At 42.2% G+C, this 23,760-nt stretch overlaps 1 protein-coding gene and 1 long non-coding RNA gene across 5 annotated transcripts in view; one reads left to right on the plus strand and one right to left on the minus strand.

Annotated features, from left to right (window-relative positions):
* Positions 1 to 23,760, plus strand: part of LOC121681596 (two pore calcium channel protein 2-like) — a 225,836-nt gene that overhangs the window by 154,907 nt on the left and 47,169 nt on the right. For all 4 annotated transcript variants that reach the window (XR_006022199.1, XM_042061418.1, XM_042061417.1 and 1 more), the window contains one exon: positions 14,380 to 14,453. Coding sequence is in view for 3 of the 4 variants with exons in the window: in XM_042061418.1 (XP_041917352.1) it covers positions 14,380 to 14,453 (74 nt within the window). In the remaining variant the exon portion in view is untranslated. The remainder of the gene's footprint in view (positions 1 to 14,379; positions 14,454 to 23,760) is intronic.
* LOC121681612 lies at positions 4,911 to 22,015 on the minus strand. The gene is made up of 3 exons (XR_006022214.1): positions 21,894 to 22,015; positions 5,966 to 5,970; positions 4,911 to 4,922 (listed from the first exon to the last, which is right to left on the minus strand). It is a non-coding gene; the product is annotated as an uncharacterized LOC121681612 (long non-coding RNA).

Raw genomic sequence — 23,760 nt, forward strand, 5'->3', positions numbered from 1 at the left:
CCGGTGCCATAGGACATTTGGAGAAGGTGTTCGACGCCATACGAGGTGCTGGGCTCAAACTGCACCCGAAAAAGTGCCACCTGTTCCGGAGGCAAACCGGGTTCCTGGGCCATGTCGTGGGGGCTGCCGGAGTGGCCACCGACCCAGCTAAGGTGGAGACGGTGAGATGTTGGCCTGTTCCACATGACGGTGCTGAGCTGCGGAGCTTCCTGGGCCTGGCGTCATATTACCGGCGCTTCATTCGGGACTTTGCTACAGTCGCCAGCCCGCTGCATCGATTGACGCACAAAGGCCAGCTCTTCGAGTGGACACGAGAGTGCGACGTGGCATTCCGGCGGCTGCGGAGGACGCTATGCGAGGCCCCGGTGCTCGCCTTCCCTGACCCTCGACTGCCGTTTATCCTGGACACCGACGCCAGCGGCGTGGGCGTCGGCGCCATCCTCTCACAAGCAGGCGAGCAGGGCGAGCAAGTGGTCGCATACTTCAGCCGCTCACTGGACCGAGCGGAGAAGAATTACTGAGTGACACGCAGAGAACTGTTGGCTGTGGTGGTGGCAGTGCGCCATTTCCGAACCTACCTCTACGGCAAACGGTTCCTGCTGAGAACGGACCACGCGTCGCTCACCTGGCTGCTGAACTTCAAAGAACCAGAGGGCCAGCTGGCTCGCTGGTTGGAGGCGCTCCAGGACTACGACATGGAGATTCGACACCGGGCGGGTCGCCTTCACGGCAACGCGGACGCCCTATCCAGGCGTCCGTGTGCAGCAGACCAGTGCCAACACTGCCACCGGAGGGAGGAGAGGAGCCTGGCCCCGGCTCAACCGGAGCCCGCTCGCCGGCTACAGGCTGCATCACCGCTGGCAGAGAGAGAGAGAGTCACTGTTTTCAACGCAACGAGACTCAATGCTCGCCAGCGCCGCGCCATCAAGAGAGCCACCGCTCGCTAGCTTCACGGCAGCGAGAGAGTCAACGCTCGCCAACAGCACCCCGAGGTCGTCTCGCCGCCTTCCGCTACCAGCTACAGTGATCGAGAGACCGGAGACAACGCACCGCAGCCCAACGCCACAACGCATCACTGCAGAGCGGCAGCTGGGGCCACGGACGCGCAGTCGCCGGTGGACGTGATGTCGAGGGAGGAGATCCGGAAGGTGCAATCGGAAGACGCCACGCTCGGCCGAGTGTGGTCATGGATCGAAGCCGGTTAGCGACCGCCATGGACTAACGTATCAGCACTCGATCCAGAGACCAAAGCGATTTATTCACAGTGGCCGGGAATAGTAGCACGTCAAGGACTGTTGTATAGACACTGGCGAGCTCCCGATAGGCAATCTGACATTTTCCAGTTGCTGGTTCCTGCTGGATTACGAGCCTGTGTACTGGAACATGTGCATGGGGCAGTGGGGGCGGCTCATTTCGGCATTGCAAAGACTCTTCGTCGGCTGAGAGGCCACTTCTATTGGCCGGGATGCAGGCTGGACGTTGAACTGCATGTTCATTGCTGTGAAGGGCCCCACTGCAGCAATACGCAGTCGGGGCTCCAATGGAGCAGGTAGCCGTCGATGTCATGGGCCCACTGCCAGTCACAGAGCGGGGAAATCGCTACGTGCTCGTGGCCATGGACTATTTCACTAAGTGGCCGGAGGCGTATGCGGTGCCAGATCAGAGCGCCCACACGACAGCGGACAGGCTGGTCACTGAGATGTTCTGCCGGTTCGGGGCACCGGAAGAGCTCCACAGCGACCAAGGGCAGAATTTCGAGGCAGAGGTGTTTGCTGAGGTTTGCCAGCGCATGGGCATCCGGAAAACAAGAACGACACCTCTGCATCCACAAAGCAACGGGCTGGTGGAACAGTTTAATCGGACTCTAGCAGTGCAGCTCGCCATATTGGCCGACCGCCGACAAAAGGACTGGGACTTACACTTGCCCCTGGTGCTCTGGGCATATCGCACTGCGGTGCAAGAGTCAACGAAATGCACACCGGCAGCTCTGATGTTCGGGCGAGAGCTACGCACGCCAGTGGACTTGGTGTTCGGTTCGCCTCCGGAAGCGGAGATTGGAGGTAAGCCAGGGCTGGAATACTACAAGCAGCTACGCGAGAGACTGAAAGGAGTACACGAGTTGGCCAGACAGGCTACGAGTGAAGCTGGAATACGTCAAAAGCGAGCTTACGATACGCGTTGTCGCGGCCAGGAGTTCCAGCCTGGCAATAAAGTTTGGGTGTACTGCCCGGAGAGAAAGAAAGGCATTTCCCCGAAACTCACTAGCCATTGGGTCGGACCGTGCGATGTCTTAGAGAAGCTGTCTGATGTGGTCTATCGTGTAAGACTGATTAAGCGTCGGAGAGTTGTGGCTCTCCACCGTGATCGACTGGCCCCGTATCGACCCCTGGCCTCAGCTGAGGGTCGTGGAGACTTTGACACTGACTCTGTGGAACTTGGTGACAATGGAGCTGTGGCTCTAACACCGGTCACCGCGCAGCCTTCACCGGAAGTCACTGCCGCGACAGCGCCCACAATGCCAGCGACGCGTCCCAGCCAGGCTCATGGACTGACGTAGGGTAAGACTTGAGTCAAGGGGACATGGACTAAGTCTCGGGGGGCTGTGTAATGATCTGAGCCTAGCTGTTCATGACTGTGCTCCCATGATGCTGTTCGGTTGATGTGTTAAGTTGAATGTTAATGTTAACCATGCAAGTTACCAATGTTGTGCGTCCTGGCTGTCGTGTTTATGTTTATAGTTGATTACAGTTTTCATAACCGGGTCTATCTAGTGTGTGTTGTAGATACAGCCTCACATAGATGTTTAGTGCTGGAGCATAAGGGCCAGGTTTGGCCCGGCATTATGCGTTCGTGTGTTTTGGTGCGTAACCAATAAAGACCATTCTAAGACAACTGTGCAGTTTGTTACAATAATATACATCTGTATGGACAGTATATATTAACATTGTTGAATTACTTTCTTAGACGGCCCTTATGTGTTTTAACCTATGGGTAGAGCCGTGATTAAATTACAGTAGAATACGGTTTCAAAGTTTGATCGTCATTTTAATGAACTCATTTAAAATCATTTTGAATAACAACAAGTAGGTTTTAAAGGAAAATAAACTAAACTGTTTACAATTATAGAAAGAAAACGTTATCTTATTTGGTTCCTGAGATATGCCTCTTATTTATGGATAGACACACCCTACTGAATTTCTGAAAATGCCACTATTTCATTTAAAATCAAATCAAATCAAATCAAATCAAATCAAATCAAATGTTTATTTGTCACATACAGGTAGCCTATAAATGCAGTGAAATGCTTGTTCCACTGACTCCAAGACTGTGCAAAGGATATATAAAAAAGGGAGAAGAAAAAGAAAGAAAGTGCAAAGTGTTTAGGCTATGCTGGTGCTCCAGCTACAATCCTCATTTAGAATCCTGATAGCCTGGGGGTAAAAACTTTTCCGCATTCTCTCCGTGTTGGACTTCAGGCAGTGGTAATGTTTCCCAGACATTTCCAGCATTCCTGAGAATTCTGCTTGGGCAGATTGGTTCCGTGAAAAAGTTGTCATCTCTTATCTTCTACACAGGACACATTCTCACCTACAGTATACAAGGGGAAAAGTGCTGTGAGAATCATGTTTTTTGATTTCTCAAGTGCTTTTAACACCATCCAACCCCTCAGACTGGGAGACAAGCTCTTGCAGATGGGTGTGGACGCTTACCTGGTAACCTGGATTACAGATTACCTGACCGAGCAACCACAGTTCGTCAGACTGAAGAACTGTCTCTCTGACACTATGATCAGCAGCATCGGAGCGCCACAGGGAACTGTGCTCTCTCCAGTCCTTTTCACCCTGTACACATCTGACTTCTGCTACAACACCGAGTGATGCCACATGCAGACGTTTTCTGATGATACTGCAATTGTGGGGTGTATCAGGGACGAGCAGGAGGAGGAGTACAGGAGCCTGGTGGAGGACTTTGTGCAATGATGCAAACTCAATCACCTTCAACTCAACACTTCAAAGACCAAGGAGATGGTGGTGGATTTCCGCAGGTCCAAGCCCGCTCTGCTACCAGTCTCCATTCATGGGGTCAATGTGGAGGTGTTAAGCACCTACAAGTATCTACAGGTCTCCACCTGGACAATGAACTGGACTGGTCAGCCAACACTGACGCAGAAGAAAGGGCAGAGCAGGCTGTACTTCCTGAGGAGGCTGCGGTCCTTCAATGTGTGCAGCAAGCTCCTCAGGATGTTCTACCAGTCTGTTGTTGCCAGCGTCCTCTTCTATGCAGTGGTATGCTGGGAGGAAGCACAAAGGATAAGGATGCTGGGCGACTTGACAGGCTGGTAAGGAAAGCTGGCTCTGTAGTGGGAGCTGAACTGGAGTGCATCACTTCAATATCTGACAAAAGGACAATATCTGACTTTTGTCCCTAGGGCCATTGAACTGTTCAATGCTTCACTTAAGGGAAGTGGAGAGATAGACTTCTCCACATAGTCTGTCTGCCTCTCCACCCTCTCCATGTTTGTGTACTGTCTATCCACTAGCCACTTTTTACCACTGTCTTACTGCTTCACTGTTTGCGTGCTATATTAGCACATTTGCATAACCCCTCCCTCCTTCCCACAGCCAGATTGTGGCCACACTTATACCTTTACTTAATATAGTTATATATATACAGTATATATGTACATATATAGTTTTTCTATAGTTTTTTTTTATATTACCATGCCTACTCTCTTATACGTCCATATTTATTTTATGCTGGTCTCTAGACTTTATTCTTGCACTGTCGCACTGTTGGAGTTACTCATTTGCACCATCACCATGACACTCACTCTCACAGAGCACCTTACCTTACTATGCACAGAGCATCACAGGCTCAGTCCCTGCCTCAGTCATTGCAAGCGCCTCATGCTTAATCACCCACTATGTGGATACTGTTTTAGACTTGATTTAGATTTAGTGTTATTTAGTATAATTTGTATTTTAGTATATGCTTTATCTTCTACTGTCCTTATTGCTTAGTTGTGTTTTTTTTATATTATACTTTTAATTACTTTTTCTGCTGTTAGTGAATGTTGTGTGTGATGTCTGTATGCTACTGAGACCTTGAATTTCCCCTTGGGGATCAATAAAGTATCTATCTATTTATCTATCTATCTATCTATCTTAGTTAACTTCATTCAACTGCGCTTGTGATTGAAGTATGTCATTCAGTTGTTAACGTCCGTAAATTGTGGTAGGGGGCAGAGAAAGGCGCTGTTTACCCGATGAACTGCAGGTTTGATAAATATAACGTTGACATAAGTGTCATAGTATGCGGTTTCTGTGGGTTGGCCATGGTGCTGATAACACTGTGTTCGCAAATGTGTATGCATCTGGCTCTCAGACTATTAACATTAATAACACTCAGAGTTTCAGAGAAACCTCGTAGAGCTGTAACTCTCAAGCCATAAAGAACAAGGTGTTACACTCTGACTATGCCCGATCTGTCTATTCTGTTATAGTAACAGGGCAACTACTTCACAGAATTCCCTTTTACAAACTAAGCAGGGCTGTGCAGAGACCTTTTGAGGGGCAGGGGCTCAAATTCAAAGAAGGGCACATGGATTTATTAACAACAAAATTATTCATACCCCTGGCAAATATTGATTTAATGTTGATTTTCTCTTTATCAATATGCTTTATTTATTGGGGCAGCCATGGCCTACTGGTTAGCGCTTTTGACTTGTAACCGGAGGGTTGCCGGTTCGAACCCCGACCAGTAGGAACGGCTGAAGTGCCCTTGAGCAAGGCACCTAACCCCTTTCTGCTCCCCGAGCGCCACTGTAGCAGGCAGTTCACTGCGTCGGGATCAGTGTGTGCTTCACTGTGTGTTCACTGTGTGCTGAGTGTGGATCAAAAGAGTATATCTACTTATACTTATATTTATACTCATGGGCGTAGATTTAGGGTGGGACGCTAAGGACAAGTCCTAATCAAAATTTTAAGATGACAAAATTGTCCCCACCAATCTTTTAGCGAACTTATATGTGCTGCTGATCATTCCGACAGCCAGCACGACAGTACGAGAAACATCGTCATTTGATTGGCTAAAAAAACGAGGGGAAAGGGTTATCTGACACGCACGCTACACGCACAGAGAGTGTCAAAGCACAGGCTAATTTGCACTGGCAGTCAAGCGAGCAGATGTGTCAACGACAACGGTAAGTTACCAGGGCTGTCTGCCAATACATACCCCATAAAAGGCCAAATTCCCTTTGCCCTTCAGCATGTACATGTTTGCCCCTGTTTGTGGTTTGTAGATGAGTTATGCCACCCAAGAAGAAAAAAGGGGACATACAGTGGGCATCGCTTTCAAATGGCCACTTCAGTCGCGCATTACGAGGCGTGAAGCTGCGTGAAGCTTTAGTACCACTTTCAGCCACTGTGCGTCGCTCTGCCACTGTACATCGCTCTGCCTGCCGCCCCTTCTGAAAAAGCTCGATTTACCTCGATTTAGGCTACTTGGGTATGGCTTAAGGCTTGACTACTGGTAACGAAAATCGAAATCGAAATTGGCTGTCTACATTATTGTCAGTGTTGGGTTAACGCAACTACGCAAATCAAAACAGTGGTGTGATAATTGAGCCAGTAGAGAAATAACTGTTCAGAATTAATCTGTAGCCTTGGGTAGGCTTCTGCGACGTTTTTAACAGGCTACGCTATAGAGGCTTAGACAACTATGACCCACGTTTTGGTTTCGTAAATTAATTTGCCCTACTTCTTGACTGCAATGTAGTCAATTGACTGCTTGACGTGTCATTTTTATTTTTCTGTACAATAAACAAATACATCTGCTTTATGCCGCAGAATTACATTCATATTTGGAACTTACATAGTCCAATGCATCGTTCCACTACGTTAGTGTTTCCCAAAACCATAGTAGCAACGAACGTTCGCAACCACTATCGTAAAGTTGTGTAGTTACAACTACACCTCTCAACCTGTGGTAGAATGCTAGTAGAAGCATAGTTCCAGGGATCTTCATGTCAAAGACGTCACTGATGCCAGTTATTTGTTTGCAAATTAATAATTATAAATATATTTAGGTTTCTAATTGACATTTACACTTCTAACCACCATACATCCATATTTTAAAATGCCCAAGGCATTAAAAGTCAATTTGCAGCCATGTGCACGTAGCCTTTGATTTTCATGGAGGGGGGGGGGGGGGGGGGGGGTCCTTGTTAGTTTACGCAAACCAAGCCAAGAAGGCTGATTCTGATTTTGATAATATGATCTGCACAAAAGATAAACTTAGGTAAACAACGATGTCAATATTGTTGTCAAAATCTTAACCCAGATTCGAACTCTTGGACAGGGGACTGGTAACTGCTATGCAACGGTGGCTGTCATCTGCTGGCCTTAACGCAATGCGCCACAGAAGTATGTGCAGGTGCCCGTTCACGTGCTACTAAACGTCATTAACCACCTTAGTCCAGACTACTGAAGTTTGGAAACTATCATGGTCAAAACTTACAGTACTATGTAAGTACGACAGTTTTGGGAAACAGTCGTAACTTACATGTTGGTTAGTTGAACGATGCATCCTGTTAGTAAAAAGCTAACCTCCATAGTTGTACGGGAAACACACCCTAGATCAGCTTGTAGGCCATTAGCAATCTGTTTATTTTAGTTTATGAAGCCTACACAGTAGATCACATGCCACTTTCAATAGACAGATGCAATAGCCATTGGTCAAGTATTGAGTATAAAGCAATTAAGATAGTACCCTATACAAAAAGTACTTAATCATAAAAATTTGTTAAAACGAATAGCATTTTGCAACTTGACAAAACACTGGATTGAATATCGTAGGCACAGGAGAAAACTTGTACATCCATTGGCCCGTGGGGAGATCACATGCCAGTTGCCTCTCCCTTCAGTGCTATGACTCGTTCGGCTGTGAGCTTGTTTCGCCAAAAAAAAAACTACTGCAGATATCAATGCGTCTTTGTTCATGGGTTTGGCCTCACAGCAGAGGCTTAGACAACTATGACAATGTTTAATGCATTAACTCAAGACGTCAAACATTTTCTAAACAATACAAACAGAAAGGATGCAGCAGGCAGCAAATGTAGAATAGTCATTTCCAGTGGAAGAACAAAATGCTGAATGAAGCCCAAAGATATGAAGGCATATCTGGCAAGTTTTTATTTTTTGAAGACATAAATGGTTGGGCTATAGGCCTAGTTTGCACGAAGGAGACATAAAGCGTGAGCATGCCACACTATCCACAGCTGTGGTAGCGGGGGGTAGGAGGATTACTGTTAGCGCAGGATTTATATCAAATTCTTCAACAGAAGGCCTGCCGCGAGTGCAGGCTTGCCCAAGAAAAGGCCTGTGGTTTGCGCAGCCTACAGTAAGTAGGTCTTAGTGAGTTAGGAGTCCTCTAGACTTCTTTTCAGCTGTCTCAGAGGTGGAAAGTTGCGTTCGTTGGGGGCAGGGCCGGATTAACAATTCATAGACCCTTGGGAACAAATGTCTGATGGCCCCCTCCTGCCCCCCAGCCAACGTGAATCGGGCGGTCAGTTAATAGGCCTATCGTGAAGATTTGTATTGCCATTTAAGGCACGAGCGCATCTGTGAGGCCAAGCCTCACCAAGTAGCCCGTTTGTTTACAACTAACATTACATTTAATTGAACAGCTTATAGGCTATGCCGAAATAGTTTCAACATTTTGAATATCAGTGTTGGGTGAATTAGGAAATGCCTTATGGCTAAAAGCTGCTTGGGATCCCCCCTGTCAAGCAATAACCATACAAAAAGTTAAAAACAGATCTGATAGAACAGTCACTGACATAATGCGCAAATAATATAGCCTAGATATTCCAATATATTCGAATACATGTGTTTATTTTAGAGGGGATATTCGAACGTCATTTTTTAGCAATTTTGACAGCCCTAGTCCACTGTAGGCTATGCCAATCGTCTATTAACACCTTCCACCTAACCCCGGTGAGTGGGGGTCGCTATAATGCGTGTGAAATAGCATTGAGTACCCTATGCGAAATAGCCTTAAAATCGTTCCGGTGTTGTGTGCCTTCTAGTTTCTCCACCTACTAGTTTCCTTGCGCGTGCATGCGCTGCAGCAGTTGTCAGACATTCACAAACAAGTTGTTTTAGGCGGTTTGAAGTCGCTTTTCATACGCCATGAGCGCTCGGCGACATTACAGCTACTCGGACCAAAGACATGTAAAAAATATGTTTTGAAAACTAGCATTAAACTGGATTCGATCCCGCAAAAGCAACACACGCGTGACTCTCTCTATCCTGATTCCCTACTCTTTGAGCCAACTAATATGTTACGCGAATCAATTAACTATTGTAGGCTACCATTAATTAATAACGTAGGCAACACCCAGGTAACATGTTGTCCAGGCTATCTGAAACAAGGGGTTGCCTCTCATCTACAACCACTGGTTACCTTGGGCTGCTACAGTCGTCAGTGCACTGTGCACAGTAGGCCTATGCTACTCTTTGTGGTTGATCAACTAAAAATAAAAGATGTATTTGGTGATGACGTTATTGTAGGCCTAGTAGACCTAAATTCTGAGAAATTAAATGGTACGAGAAACGATCTACATAGCGCACCAGACCGCGATGTCTTCAAGGGTTGAATGAAGGGAGTTTGCAAAAATGTGTGTATTTTTCAAGTCAATAAACATTCTTAATTTTCGAATGTCTTTGTCAGGGAACATCTGACTTTTAAAAACCATAGGCCTGGTAGTCGCTCAGACAAGGAGTTATAAGATAAAGGCAATACCATTTGTGTCACCTAATGCAGTTCAGTGAATTAGCAAGATACCATCAGAAGGCAACAATCATAAAGCACAGTGCGCGTGCGTGCTCTCTCCCCTGCGCATAAAGCTGTCTGCGTGTTGTAGGCAAGATTTGCATGAGTTCTTTCTATCTACTTTACTTTTGTGAGTTGCGACCACCTAGGCTATGTTATAGACGTTCTATGAGGTACCAGTGTTTAGCTGTGTCACAAAACAATAAGCTTTGTCAGACTACTTTTAAAGTGATATTCAGGGCTATATACATTTTAAACATTCGGGGCTGAAGACCCGACAAAGCCTTGCGTTAATTCTTCAGGTGGGAAGTGTCAGGAATTTTCATACGAGAGACGCTGTCATTGGTGGTTAGTATATGAAGTAGGGAATTGACAGCAACATATCCAATCACATTATGAGAGATGTTGAATTTAACATAAACTGCTATGTTTGATTTTAAATGAATGTAAATTTAGCCGGGACTGTAAGCTGGCACACGTGGGTGCTCGATGTTTTCAGTGGGTGCCCGAGAGACGGAGCACCCACGGTATCGGCGCCTATGACAAGCGTATCTCGCGGTTGCATCCATTACAAATTATGGTTTTCCAGCTCCATTTCTTTTTACGAGACACCCTGCTCACTTGAGACCTCTGCCGGTTGTTGCAGCGTCGTTGCAGCGTCACTGGAAAAATACAAATTAAAGTCGCGTGATCCCGCGCGCGGACCGTGAGGGAAGCTGGCCAAGTCGAAGCACTGCCCACTGTACAAAGCTTTTTCATTATGCAGAGAGTACTAAGTAGGCAAAATAACTAGCCATACAAACTGGCAACTGGCGACCAGGCTTTCAAATGCGGATTTTACTGTGTAAAATAACATTAGCTGTTAGGATATTACCCAGGATATTGTCACAGCTAAACCTAGCTTCTGTAATCTTTTAAACAAAGTTAGAAGTCATGTTGAATAAGGATGTGCCGCACGGACAGTCGCAATAGCAAAGAATAGAAGTCACCATTACTGACTGTTAATAGGGCTGCCAATCTTGCAGTCGCAATAAACTATGGATCCGAGACATTCTTCTGTTCCTATATTCTGTTTATGTAGGATAATGTATTTGTGAATGTAGCCTGCACAATGCAAAGAAATAAAAGATAAACTATGGTGCATTTCCATACTCATAGAAATGAACATTTCGAGACACCATATCTCTTCTATGATCCCGTCCCAGAAAGATTTTGACTTGTTAGTTTTGTAACTAACAAGTTTTCAAAAATAATTCAGTGGAAATGCATGGATTCCAGTTGCTGCTACTGGAAGAAACTGGAATCCATGCATTTCCACTGAATTATTTTTGGAATCTGATCCCTTATCATAGCTGTTCATTCTTACTCGTTGCTCGATTTATCGTGACTAAATTCAAGATGGCTGCAAACGCTAAACTTCGTGAAGATACTGTCTGTATAAATTGTCTTGTAAGTAAACTACCAGTGCTTTTCAAAGTTCTCAATGTCTGGTTTTAAATGTCAGGGCCCTCGGAAGTCTACCAATGAAGTGTGGAGATACATTGAGCCTCGTAAATGGGTGTAAAACAGTGATTTATTTGCATGGCTAGCCCGATGCCGAAGCACCACTATTGAAAAAGCTGTTGGTAGCAAACAGACTCCGTCGTTTTCAATGGGAGGGCACTGATGCAAATTGAACTTTTTTTTCAGTTGGGTCCCCATCGTACTGTGCAAACTCGCACTTAACTTTGTGACGTTAGCCATCGAACTGAATCTTGTAACTCAGGAGAGTGAAGGATCACCGCACACTGGTGGGATTTCTTTGCTGATTTTATTTAGTAGTGAACAACGCGTTTCGCCTATGCTTCATCAGGTTCACTCTTAATCTCCACCAGGTCACATGACCATACCAATTAGCCTGAAAATGCAATGTGCAAATACTAATGTGCAAAAATGCAATGTGCAAATACCAAAGACTTTGATAGAAATGAAATTGAATATTGTTGAATGCATAGCAATGTAAATTCCAAATGTATATATATTTAGGTTTTGGGCATTGTTGTGGGTAATGTATGGACTATGGATGTACTGTGATGTATGTGGGCTTGGTTATGAGGACTTTGGACTGGATTGTATGGAAGACCAGGTTGTGAATTGGGTGGTACCTTGTGCTAATTGGTATGGTCATGTGACCTGGTGAATCACCTATATCACCTGTCGGTGGCATGTGGAGATTAAGAGGGAACCTGATGAAGCATGATCATCTTCAAACACAGTCATGGTAAAACAAAACAAAAAAGTTATAGTCTAGAAGCTAATCTTCTTTCCACTTTTCCAACCTACGGTCAATCCATCGAAAACCAACATTCTTACGGGTAGTCGAGTCTGTTTTGCCTTGTATTGTTTATGTAGATAATACAGAAGCTACAATGTCGGCACATTATATATGTTATATGAAGTTATGGTATTTCAAAAAAATCCTTAAATGAATGGGCTTCTATGGGGGTTAGCCGAGAGTCCCTCCCCCTGGTCCCTCCCGCCTCCATTTTAATCATATCGCAATAATGCTGATAACCGTGATCGTGTAGGTTACTTTAATCATGATATCACATTTTCATACTGTATCTCTGGTGGCTGGTGAAAAGGTTGAGTGGTTGGTAGATTTTGGAATCCACCAGCCACAGTGGCAGGTGGACAAAATATTTAATTTCCTTCCCTGATTTTGTTGTGTGTGCAGGCTTTCATAGTCCTGGGCCCAGTTTCCCGATAACGACGGAGACACGCTCTTAAGAGGGTTTTCTACGATTCATCTTACGATCGTTTGTTTGGTTTTTCGGACTGTTTCCCGAACATGCTCGTAGCGTGAACAGCTCTTAAGATGCTCTTAAGGGGAGCTGTCCACGTTAATAGTTCTGAAATATCCTCTAATTTGATGGTGATGTCAGGTGACTGCACGTCACAGCTATAGGCCTACCGTTTAAACTTAAACTTAATTATTCACATCAATACAAAAATAGAAACACGTTGACATCTGCATGTAAGCATTCCAAGTAGATTATATACCACACACAGACATAAATAATTGTAATTATTTAAGATTAGATTGTTGCACCATGCAATATTTTTTCGCGGTGTCACTTAAGAACACGTTTGAAGATAAGAAAGAAGTCGAGTAAGAAAGTGAGGAAATGTGTAGGCTTAGATTTGATGCAGTACAGACTAAACCACATGTTGCTTTCTCTGCTTTTTACCTCATAGGCCTAATAAAATATAGCCTTAACTTAGCAAAGATAATGGCAAACTATTCTGGCAACGTCTCATTTCATAACTTGATTGCATTTTAGTCCGCTTTTCATCACATTATTATAACCATTAAATGTAGGCTATGCTATTTAATTTGCACGCTAAAATCTGATTAATCACAGGTAAAGCAGGATTTGCAGGATATCCCCCTCTGCTGGAGAAATTGTGCATTATGCTATTTCAAACTGTGGAAAAAGGTAACGATAAAGCACATGGATTTGTTTACAAGCTAGCAAAACGGTTAGCATAAGTTCGGCAGACAATGTGGATGTTACAAGGTAAGAAACACGATTTAAAACGAGTTTCTTGTTTCTCACTTCACTTTCCGGGACGGTAGTCTCAATGTTGCAAGGTTGGTTTTCCGCCTGGGGACGCTAGGGGCAGCGGGAAAAGTCACCATTTTCACCGGAACAGGTCATTTAACAATCCAAATGATTTCTAAACGGGTTTATTACGTTGAAATAGTTGTCAAGTTCCCCTTGAAGACGTTTGTAAGAGGGAATTTACGACGCTCTTAGGCTTAAGATGCTTTCGGGGAACTGAGCCCTGTGCCAGTGACAAATTGTTGAATAGAACGTCTGCTAGTCTGTTAGTTTCTTTACACTGTGTTATTAATCTTATATTAATATCAAAAATTCCATTAGGTATTGTTTTTAGGATAAAGAGACTTACCTAGCCCTCTCTTGAAATATTATTTTGACTTAATTTAAGAAGACTTTATTGAGACAAATTTGCACAAAAACACACTGGCGGCCAAATGTGCTTGTTTTTAGGACAAATGTGCTTGTTTTCAGGATGAGACGTCTTAAAATAAGTCAAACTCTTCTTAAATTAACTCAAATGATTTACGAGAAAGCACTAGGTAAGTTTTTTGATCTTGATATAAGATTAATAAAACGTTTTGTTAGATAAGCAGTTTTGCAGTGTAACAACTTGGGCTTTAATGTTACATGTCACTGCAAAACAAAAGTAAACAGACAAACACCGTGACAAAGGCAACACACAATAGAACTGAAACTCCAGTAGAACTGAGTTGGTACCCAGTCAGAGTATGCGACAACATCTGCGCTGTTTCAAATTTTATTATGTACACGACAAGCTTCGCAACACACCAACAGACAGAAATTGTCACTTTTACGGCATAATTTATTGAGCGACACTTCACCAGGACTAAAAATTGGCCTTAAGTGAGTCCAATTTCATCTGTAATCAAAAAGTGTTGACATTTTCCTGTTAACTGGTTGCTTCTCCTTTCTCTTGTAGGTGGTTTACTATGTTTATGCTGTTCTTGGGATTTGGCTGTTCCAAGGGGCTATATCTCCACCCGCCAATGACAGGTACTTTAATGTCTGATGAGTATATGGAGACATGGCTTTGATTGAATTTAGTCAAAGTTATGTTAATTCAAGTGTAAAGTACAGTGGAACCCCATACTCGCGGACTCAGGAGCCACGGTTTCAGTTACTTGCGGGTCATTATGACGAAAATATTGAGTGGATAATTTTGAAAACAAATCATCACCTTCTGCACCTTCTCACTTTACTTATGTGTCTTTTTTGTTTATCTCATTTCTCATGTACCGTAATTTCCCAACTATTAGCCACGGCTTATACATTGATTTTGCAAAATGTCTTCAGCTATGAGATTAATACACGGGGGTAGTTACTGTAAAATGGTATTAATATGGTTTTGTTTATTTTAGCTGTCCTGCGGCTTATACACAATACACAGGAAATTACTGTAAATCTGTCCTTGACTCCACCTTCCAGAATTTAAATAACCAAAAATTAGAATCTAACCAAGTGTTATTAATATTATATTAATATCAAAAAATCTCTTTAGAGGGGATGCATAGACTTAAATGGAGGTCTGTGACATCATAATAGAACCAGCTGCGCTCGTTAAGTGGTTCCCAGAGTACTGCTCTACTAAGGCAAAAGACCATAACTCACCAGAGTGTGAAACTGAGAAAAATTACTTTAAAGTTATCTTAATGTCCTGACAATTGAGTAATAGGTATAATTTTGTAATTTACACATTTTGTAGTGTATACCTGTATTAATCTATCTACAAAAAAATTGAACTCAAATTTGACCTTTGACCCTTTTTTGGAAGTTACTGTATTCTGCCTTAGTATTGCCCACAAAATGACAATCTGTCATACTAAGGCAAAATACCTTAACTTCTATTTTATAGCACAGTGTTATGATAACAATGATAACTTTCACTTAAAATTTAAGCAATATTAACCCTATTGGACTCACTATGATAAAATGGCTTCATATTTATCAACATCATATGAAAATGATGAATGAGAGTGTTTTGATGTTTTAATATATATAAAGCATATTTTTCTGTTTGGATATGAGGCACTAATTTAGACTCATTGGCTTGTTTATTTCGATAACCAGCCTAGAACAGCAAAAATATTTCAGAATCATCCCATTGTAGCATCTTAATGTCTGCTGAAAAGTTTCAGTGAAAACATAGGAATTCATTTTTCTTGGGATTTTACTTACAGTATTTGCATTATTATCATGAAATCAGGAATACATTTTGATGATGTGTGTAGGTCTTTTCAAAAATTATGATTAAACACTGTAGGCCTATACATTTTCCTGGATAGAATGGAAACTTAACCAAATGCAGATGATAAAACAAAGTTCTCCCACACAAATTAGGTAGATTAGGATGTGCTTGGTTGCCTTTATTTTGTCATTTTATATTACTGCAATTTAAAGCTGCCTGCTTTGCAACTAGCTTTAATTTCCCCACTAACCCGCAGCTACACTAAACTTTAGGATTGCATTGATACTAGAATCGACAGCCTGTAACAACTTGGGAGTTTTGACTAGCCGGCAGCAAGTTTTAAAAACTCGTGGCAGATTTAATGGATTTTCTTTCTCGTCGGTTGTTTGGTATGGATTTTAACCAGGGTTCAACAAAAGGTAGGCTCTAAATTACTACATTCCTGCTGCTGGTGTGTGTGTGGAAGGTGTGTCATTGCGGCTCCAACAAACTCGCATAGTTTTCAGTCAATGACTATCATTTGCAAGCAAGAGCTAGCATATATGAGAAACATTTTTTTTCCAGTTGACATGTAGCCTTGTATTACGGGCTGTGATGTGAATTAAGATATCCTAGCCTACAAGCCATGCTCTAATGCACCACTTGTTACTGAATATGTTGTTGAGTTTAGGCTTTTGAGTTAGGCTAGGCTATCAAGATTAGCCTATCGTTAATGCACCGGCATGTCATTCCTTGATCTTGGCATTTAGGCTAGGCTACGTTTCAAAGCCATCAATCTAACAAAAAGCAAGCACTGCAAAACATGTAGGCTACTGTATACACTTTATTGAAGTTAGTGTGTGTCTGAGGTGATTTAATTGAATAATGGGTAACACTTTATTTTAATGTGTCGCTGTTACAGTGTACCTACCTAATTAGGTACAGTGGTACAACCTGTGTAACAACATGTACTATCAGGTACTATAATTGTTTGCATTATGTATTTGTGGGTACCTGCATATAGTTGTTACATTGTAATACTGAGTGCTTTTACAAAACTTTGCCAATTTGCCTAAATTTTCATCAGAGGCAAAGAGCTGATCTGATACCCACTGGATGGGGTAAATCTGGTCATGATAGATTTGATATACAAACCATTCTTATCCAGAAGCCTCATTGTCTATAGTCTACATGTAACAGCTGTGCTGCTACAACCTTGTTACTTTTTTGATACAGTGGAATAAACCTATTAAGTGTACCAGTTAATTACTTACATGAAGCACTTGATTACTTGATATGAAGCATATTCAAATTGATCACATTTTTCTTTGCCATAGCACACTCTTATGTTTCCGCGAAATGTGTCTTCTTAGATTACTCACTATAACAGTGTCACCACAGGGTTGTTCTTGCTCTACATTGTTAGTATCTAGTAGTTTTGAAGGAATAGTAGGTATACACTTGTATGACTTATCAGTTTCCTTTCTAAAATATTTAACAAACTCCATCCCCATCAACAAATTTAATTTTCAATTTCAATTTCAATTTTATTTTATTTATAGAGCGCCAAAACATTACATATGTCTCATGGCGCTTTACAGAGTGTTAGACAATCAGAGAAAAGACAAGAAGGCCAATGGGTAACAGGGGTGAGAAGTTTTGGATTTCATGTTGATATCCAGATGAACATTATGTTACGTTGTGTCAGTTTAAAGTTAGCTAGCCTAGTCTAACCAAATATTTGTCTTAGGCTTCTGCCATACAAATCTAAACCACAGTAGGTTCATGTTAATCTAATGGGCTTTAAGACATCTGTTTTGTCTTGTGACAAAGGTTGTGTTCGAAATGGGTAAAGTTGCTGCCTTTTAAGATATCTAACTGGGGAGCAAGGCAGCAAGTGCGGTTCGAAACCGAAAAAACTAATTCTGCTGCCTTTTAAGATATCTTAGAATTCCCAAATAACGTTTTTTTTGAAGTCAGCATCGATGCACACTTCATGCTCCCTCCTACCCATAATCCCTTGCGGCAACGTCTGAAACAGCTGTGAAAGGTAAACAAACATGGCGGATGACATTGGTAATGGCTGCTGAATCTGTTTAAAATGTCATTTGTGTGACCTTATTTTGCTTAGATTTGTAGATTACAGATTAGAAATAAACAATTTACTATCTGATTATGCCATTGTTGTAACCATTAATAGCGTCTGGTCTGATATATCTGCCGGCCGTAAAACTAATTTATACCGTTAGCCTGCTAGCTTACGTAAGCTAATTTAGTTTAACGTCAGGCCTTTGCTAACGTCATATCGTAGTGTTAACCAAAGATTCTAGAGTGCTACGCTCATTTTTAAAAGATGCATTTAAAGTCATGTCTAGTGAGACAGCTCTCTATGTAGGGAGGGAGGCAGTAGGGAGCTGTCACCCGTTTCGAACACACCCAAAGTCTCCTGGTTCAATTGTTTCCAGTTTCATAGAAACGAGGGTGTTACATTTGCAGTAGCCTAACTACAAAATCCAATCTAATAACATTAGGCCTACCAAGGCATTGCGTTGATGTTTCTCCATTTCTTGTTCTCTTCACCTATCAGGCAGTTGGAAGTGGGGGTGCAGCCACCCCCGAAGTGCACTAACTAGCGCACATTTTCCTTGTAGACATACCCATGGTTATACTAGACAGGCAACTGTGCTCTGTTCCCAGAGCATGCTTTCTCTTGCTTTCGCAGTTTAATTAAATGTAATTTTCATTTAATTCATGTAATGTAATTCATGTAATTTTCATTCAACAAACGGGCTACTTGTTGAGGCTTGGCCTCACAGATGCGCTCGTGCCTTAGATGGCAAAGAAAATCTTCACTTTATAGGCCTATTAACTGACCACCCGATTCATGTTAGGTGGGGGCAGGGGGGCCCATCAGACATTTGTGCCCAGGGGTCTATGAATTGTTAATCTGGCCCTGTCCCCAACAAATAGCACCTTTCCACCTCTGAGGCCGTATTCACAAAGAAAAAAAAAAGCTAAAAGTACCTGATGAATTTAGGAGCAACTCCTAAAAATAATGGGCGTGTCACTCCTAACTTTTTTTTTTCACTAAAAGTAATTCACGAAGCATTTTAGACCTAAAAGTAGCACCTAAGTATGGGACAGCTTAAAAGAAGTCGAGAGGACTCCTAACTCACTAAGACCTATTCACAAACTGCTTTTTGTGGCATTTCACGTCGCGATGTTTTGAAATCCTATGCGGCTACAGGAGTTTCCAATCGCAAGGAAACTATTTTGCATTGTTGGCATCAGTGGCGTAGCCAGAAATGTTCAAAAGGGTGGGCACAGAAAAAAACGGGTGGGCAAAGCTCATTTGATTGAACATAAGAGAGGCCTAGATTAGATACACCATACAAACATTAATCATAAGCATGTTATATTTATGACAGTTGGAAGTTATTGAACGCATTTGATCACAGCTGACAAATTACACAGAAACATTTTCGACCGTAGCAAAACAATGCATGAATGTAGCTTTGGCGCGTCACATGAAACATTGAGATTATAGATTGACCATATTGGACAACTTTTTACTGCATTGCCATGAACAAAGTAAAGGCAAAAAAGTGTTTCTTTGTCCAACAAATTGTGATGCAATGTAGGAATTTGCTTTTTGTACATGACATTATTTTGCAGTCACTTCGTCTTTTTTTATAACCCAGAAAGATCGATATACATGGTACCAATGGATAGATAGCCCTGTGTCTCTTTCATCTGATGCTTGCCATATCAATGCGAGCACGGGTTCGTGAGTAATTCAAACAAGAGTAGGCTAATGCGCAGGTGAACGCAGAGAAGTACAGTGGGTATCAGTTAAGTTTGGACGGGTTCCTGCATGAATCACTCACCCCATTTTCTCGGCAGAAATGGCACAAACTGCAGTTGACACAAACAACCACAAGGTGTCACTTGGGAATTCTGCCACTACTATTTTTGATGCGACTTGACTAACTGCTTCCATGACGCAGTTTCCAAGTCAGTCCAAGTCAGTAGAACAATCAGAGACAGTTGAGCCATTACCAAACAATAGCATCAGTTTATATATCTTATACCCTATTTGTCACGGTTACTTATAGATTTGATAGTGTAACGATAAGCGCATGAGACTTTCAGCGGGGGCATGGGAACATAAATTGATCACGGTAGTTTAAGCTTACACTTGACAAAACATTCTAATATGAAAATGTAGATGCAATTGTTGTAAAATGGTGCAGCTCCTTTAAGAGAGCACCGTGCGCATGGATGGAGAGAGAGAAAGCGAGAGGGGATATGTGTGTTAGAACTTGCGTGTGGAAAAAGTAGACGTGCTGTTGAGACTGGAGCGAATATTCAAAATAATGCAAAAATAAATCCGCAGATAAAACCAATATCCTCATTCATTGCAACCACAGCATGCCTGCTTGCATTTCGTTTGACGTTCAAACGAAGAAGATATCAAAGCACCTTTTGCGTTTGAATGTAGCACAAAAAAATGTTTAAACAGCTGGACAAATGATTTAGCTAATTGATTATAGCCTGTACACCAGCAATTGTTGAACATTTACCTGTACAAGTACATTGACAGTAGCCCAGCCTAACAAGCATGTTGCAAAATACATTGAAAGGCGCAATTAATCAGAAATAAATAATGTAATCTGCAGCGCTTTATTTAACAAACTGCAAGCAACAAGAGGTTTGAGTCTGAACGACACGAGTTTTTGATGTTTTAAAAATATTTTCATAATAAAAATGGTCATTTAACCAATTAAGGCTGAAAGCATGTAGCTACATGCAACCCTGTAGAAGACTATTATATTGGCAAATCATTAAACACCATTCACACATTGTAGCCTATTCTGCACAGTCTCTACACGTGGACCGCTAATGTGTCTACTGTAAATCATTCAAATCATGTGTGAAAGTCATTACAGTAGGCTGGAAGCACTAATGTGTCTAAGCTCATTAGTCTACTTTCAATAGGCCTACTGTACAGCCTGAGAGGGGGAACATAACCTATAGCCTAGGCTACTGTAGAGTAGGCCTAGGCTAAACAATCAGTTGTGAAAGTCATTATGGAAGCGCTAATGTGTCTATTGAGCTCATTAGCCTACTTATAATTAGCCTACTGTACAGCCTGAGAGGGACAACATAGCCTACTGTAGTGTCAATCAGTTTACTTAGTTACATTTGTTTAGTTAAATCCAGTTTTCTACCAAGTCCAAGTATCTGCCCCCTTGGCCGTAGCTCTGTTGGTGAATCTTATGTGGTCTCACGCAAGGTCACGTCTGCGTGTTGACTAGGAACTTGGATGCTGTCGTTGAGTGTGACGGAGAGGGCCAATGGAGACATCTGCAAGAAGTTATCCGATTCCAGCTCTCATCTCCTGTAAAATGTCTCTGTGGCTCTCCAAGTGGCTGGTCTCTCGGAGTTGTTGAAGCTCTCGTTTGAGGTTGTTGACCTCCGCTTTCAACCAATCAATCTCGGCGTCTCTCTCGGCTACTCGAGCTTTCTCTGCTGCAAGCTGCGCTGTTCTGTCGGCCAGACGGCTTTCCAGTTGTGGCACCCTGTCCTCATGATCGCCCAGAATCAGCTTTGTAACAGCTGCCTGTATTAGAGATAAGGCACAAGTCATGGGTTAGTTAAGCAAGGGTGCTGACCTTACGTAGAGGTACAGTAGGCTACTGTACAGCAACCTATTATTCTGTTGTAGGCCTAGACTACACAATAACACTTACCGCCTTTTTCAGCCAACTCGTTGATTTGAATCGAAATCCAAATAAAAAAACGTTTTTTACAAAAAAAAAAGCCTTTTCATTTCAGAATGCCAAAAATGCCTTTTCAGAGACAGTTGAGCCATTACCAAACACAATACAATAACGTGAGTGTATATATATGTTTTATACACTATTTGTCACCTTCGTTCACATACAGTTGATAGACTAATGGTAGAGCAGGGGACTGCGACGATGGCAAGCAGGGTTAGATTCCTGATCGATTCATAATGCACAAATTTTGCCAGGGCGGATAAGCATAATTGTAATGGGCATGAATAAAAAGGGCAAAAAACATCCTTTGCCGAACCCAAAATTTAAATAAGAATTTTATCTTAACGGAACAACTCTAAATATCAGAGTGGGATAGGTTGGGATATTGTACAGTAGAAATTTCACTTCAATTGCAACCGCAAAACATGCCTGCTTGCCGACGTTCAAATGACAACGAAAAAGACATCAAAGAACCAAGCAAGCAACAAGAGGGTTGAGTCTGAATGACACCGAGTTTTAAACACTGAGTTTTTGAAGTTTCGTAATATTTTCGTAATAAAAATGGTCTTTAACCAATAAAGGCTGAAAACATGTACAGTAAAACTGTACTCATTGAGCACCATTCAGACATTGTATTCTGCACAGTATCTACACGTGGAGCGCTAATGTGTCTAGGCCTACTGTAAATCATTCACATCATGTGTGAAAGTCATTCTGGAAGCGTTAATGTGTCTATTAAGCTCATTAGCCTAGGCCTACTTTCAATAGGCCTACTGTACAGCCTGAGAGGGACAACATAGCCTATTGTAGAGTAGGCTGAACAATCAGTTTACTTAGTTACATTTGTTTAGTTAAATCCAGTTTTCTACCCTATCTCCATAATATTCTCATAGAAAGGCGAAGTCAGAGAAAATGTGTTTATTTAAATAATGAACATTCTAGGCCTACATTCTACTGTCTCGTGGCCGCCGTCACCAGTATTGCCACGGCAATACTAGTTTTCATATATGAGGTTACACTAAACAACGTCACAAACTGCTGCTGTGCTTATCCTCGAAGTGTTTTTCCCGATGCATATGCTGTAGGCCTATTGTAGCCTACTGTCAGTGACTGATGCGAGAAGCGGGTTCTGTGTTGCATGCATTTTTCCGACACTTGGCTGCAAGCTCCCCTCCCCTATCCCCTTCTTTCACAAGCAGTGCAGCTTTCTGAAGCAGTGCTTTTTGAAGCTAATGTAACAAATACCACCAATATTGTTGTGTGCCAATAAAAGTATCCAGGGTTTGCACAAGTAGCCTAAATATATAAATAAATTAAGGACATAAAATCCTTAACGTGAAAAAGCTGAATGTAGCTTAATGTCCCAAAATAGCAACAAGTCGTTTTATGCGCTCATTATAAAGAAAGTTTAATGTGTTCCAAAACAGCTATCAATTAACCCATTTCACCCCATTGGTCACAATTGTGACCGGAAAAAAAAAATGTACTTATAAGCCTCTAAAACTGTAACTGGGGAATATCCCAATACTCTTTCAGTAAATATTGAAACAATAGAGTGTTTCAATGAAATGTGTGCAGTGTCAAATGTTTTGAGTAAATTGTCACATGACCAGAGCTGTTTACTTCCTGGTTGCACCTTGAGAAGAGGATGACGGCCTCACAGCTCCCAAATAAAAGGTTTTTAAAGTATGTTAAAATAAACAGACAAAAAGACAAATATTTTTTGTACACATTGTCTTTAAGGTGTCTAGTTATGATATGTATAATTATTCAAATGTCTTTGGTGTGTTTGCAGAATGAGTAAACATGTTAACGGTCACAATAGTGACCAGTGGGTTAGAATGTTGTATCTAGATGCACACATACTTCTACACCTACACACACACACACACACACTCACACATACTCATACATACACACATACAGAGTATACACATACACACACTCACACACAGATACACACACACATACATACTCACACGCACATACACACAGATATACACACTCACACAGACATACACTCACACACATTCACACACACACACACACACACTCACAGACACACACACACACACACACACACACACACACACACACACACACACACACACACACATATATTCTCACACACACACACATACACATATTCACAAACACACACATACACACACACACACATACATATATTCACACACACAGACATACACACACACTCATATACACACTCACACTCACACAAATATACACACTCACACACACAGATACACACAGACATACACACTCACACATATACACACTCTCTCACACACACACACACACACACACACACACACATACACACATACACACACAC

Source organism: Alosa sapidissima, chromosome 14 (assembly GCF_018492685.1).
Source record: "Alosa sapidissima isolate fAloSap1 chromosome 14, fAloSap1.pri, whole genome shotgun sequence".
NCBI lineage: Eukaryota > Metazoa > Chordata > Actinopteri > Clupeiformes > Clupeidae > Alosa > Alosa sapidissima.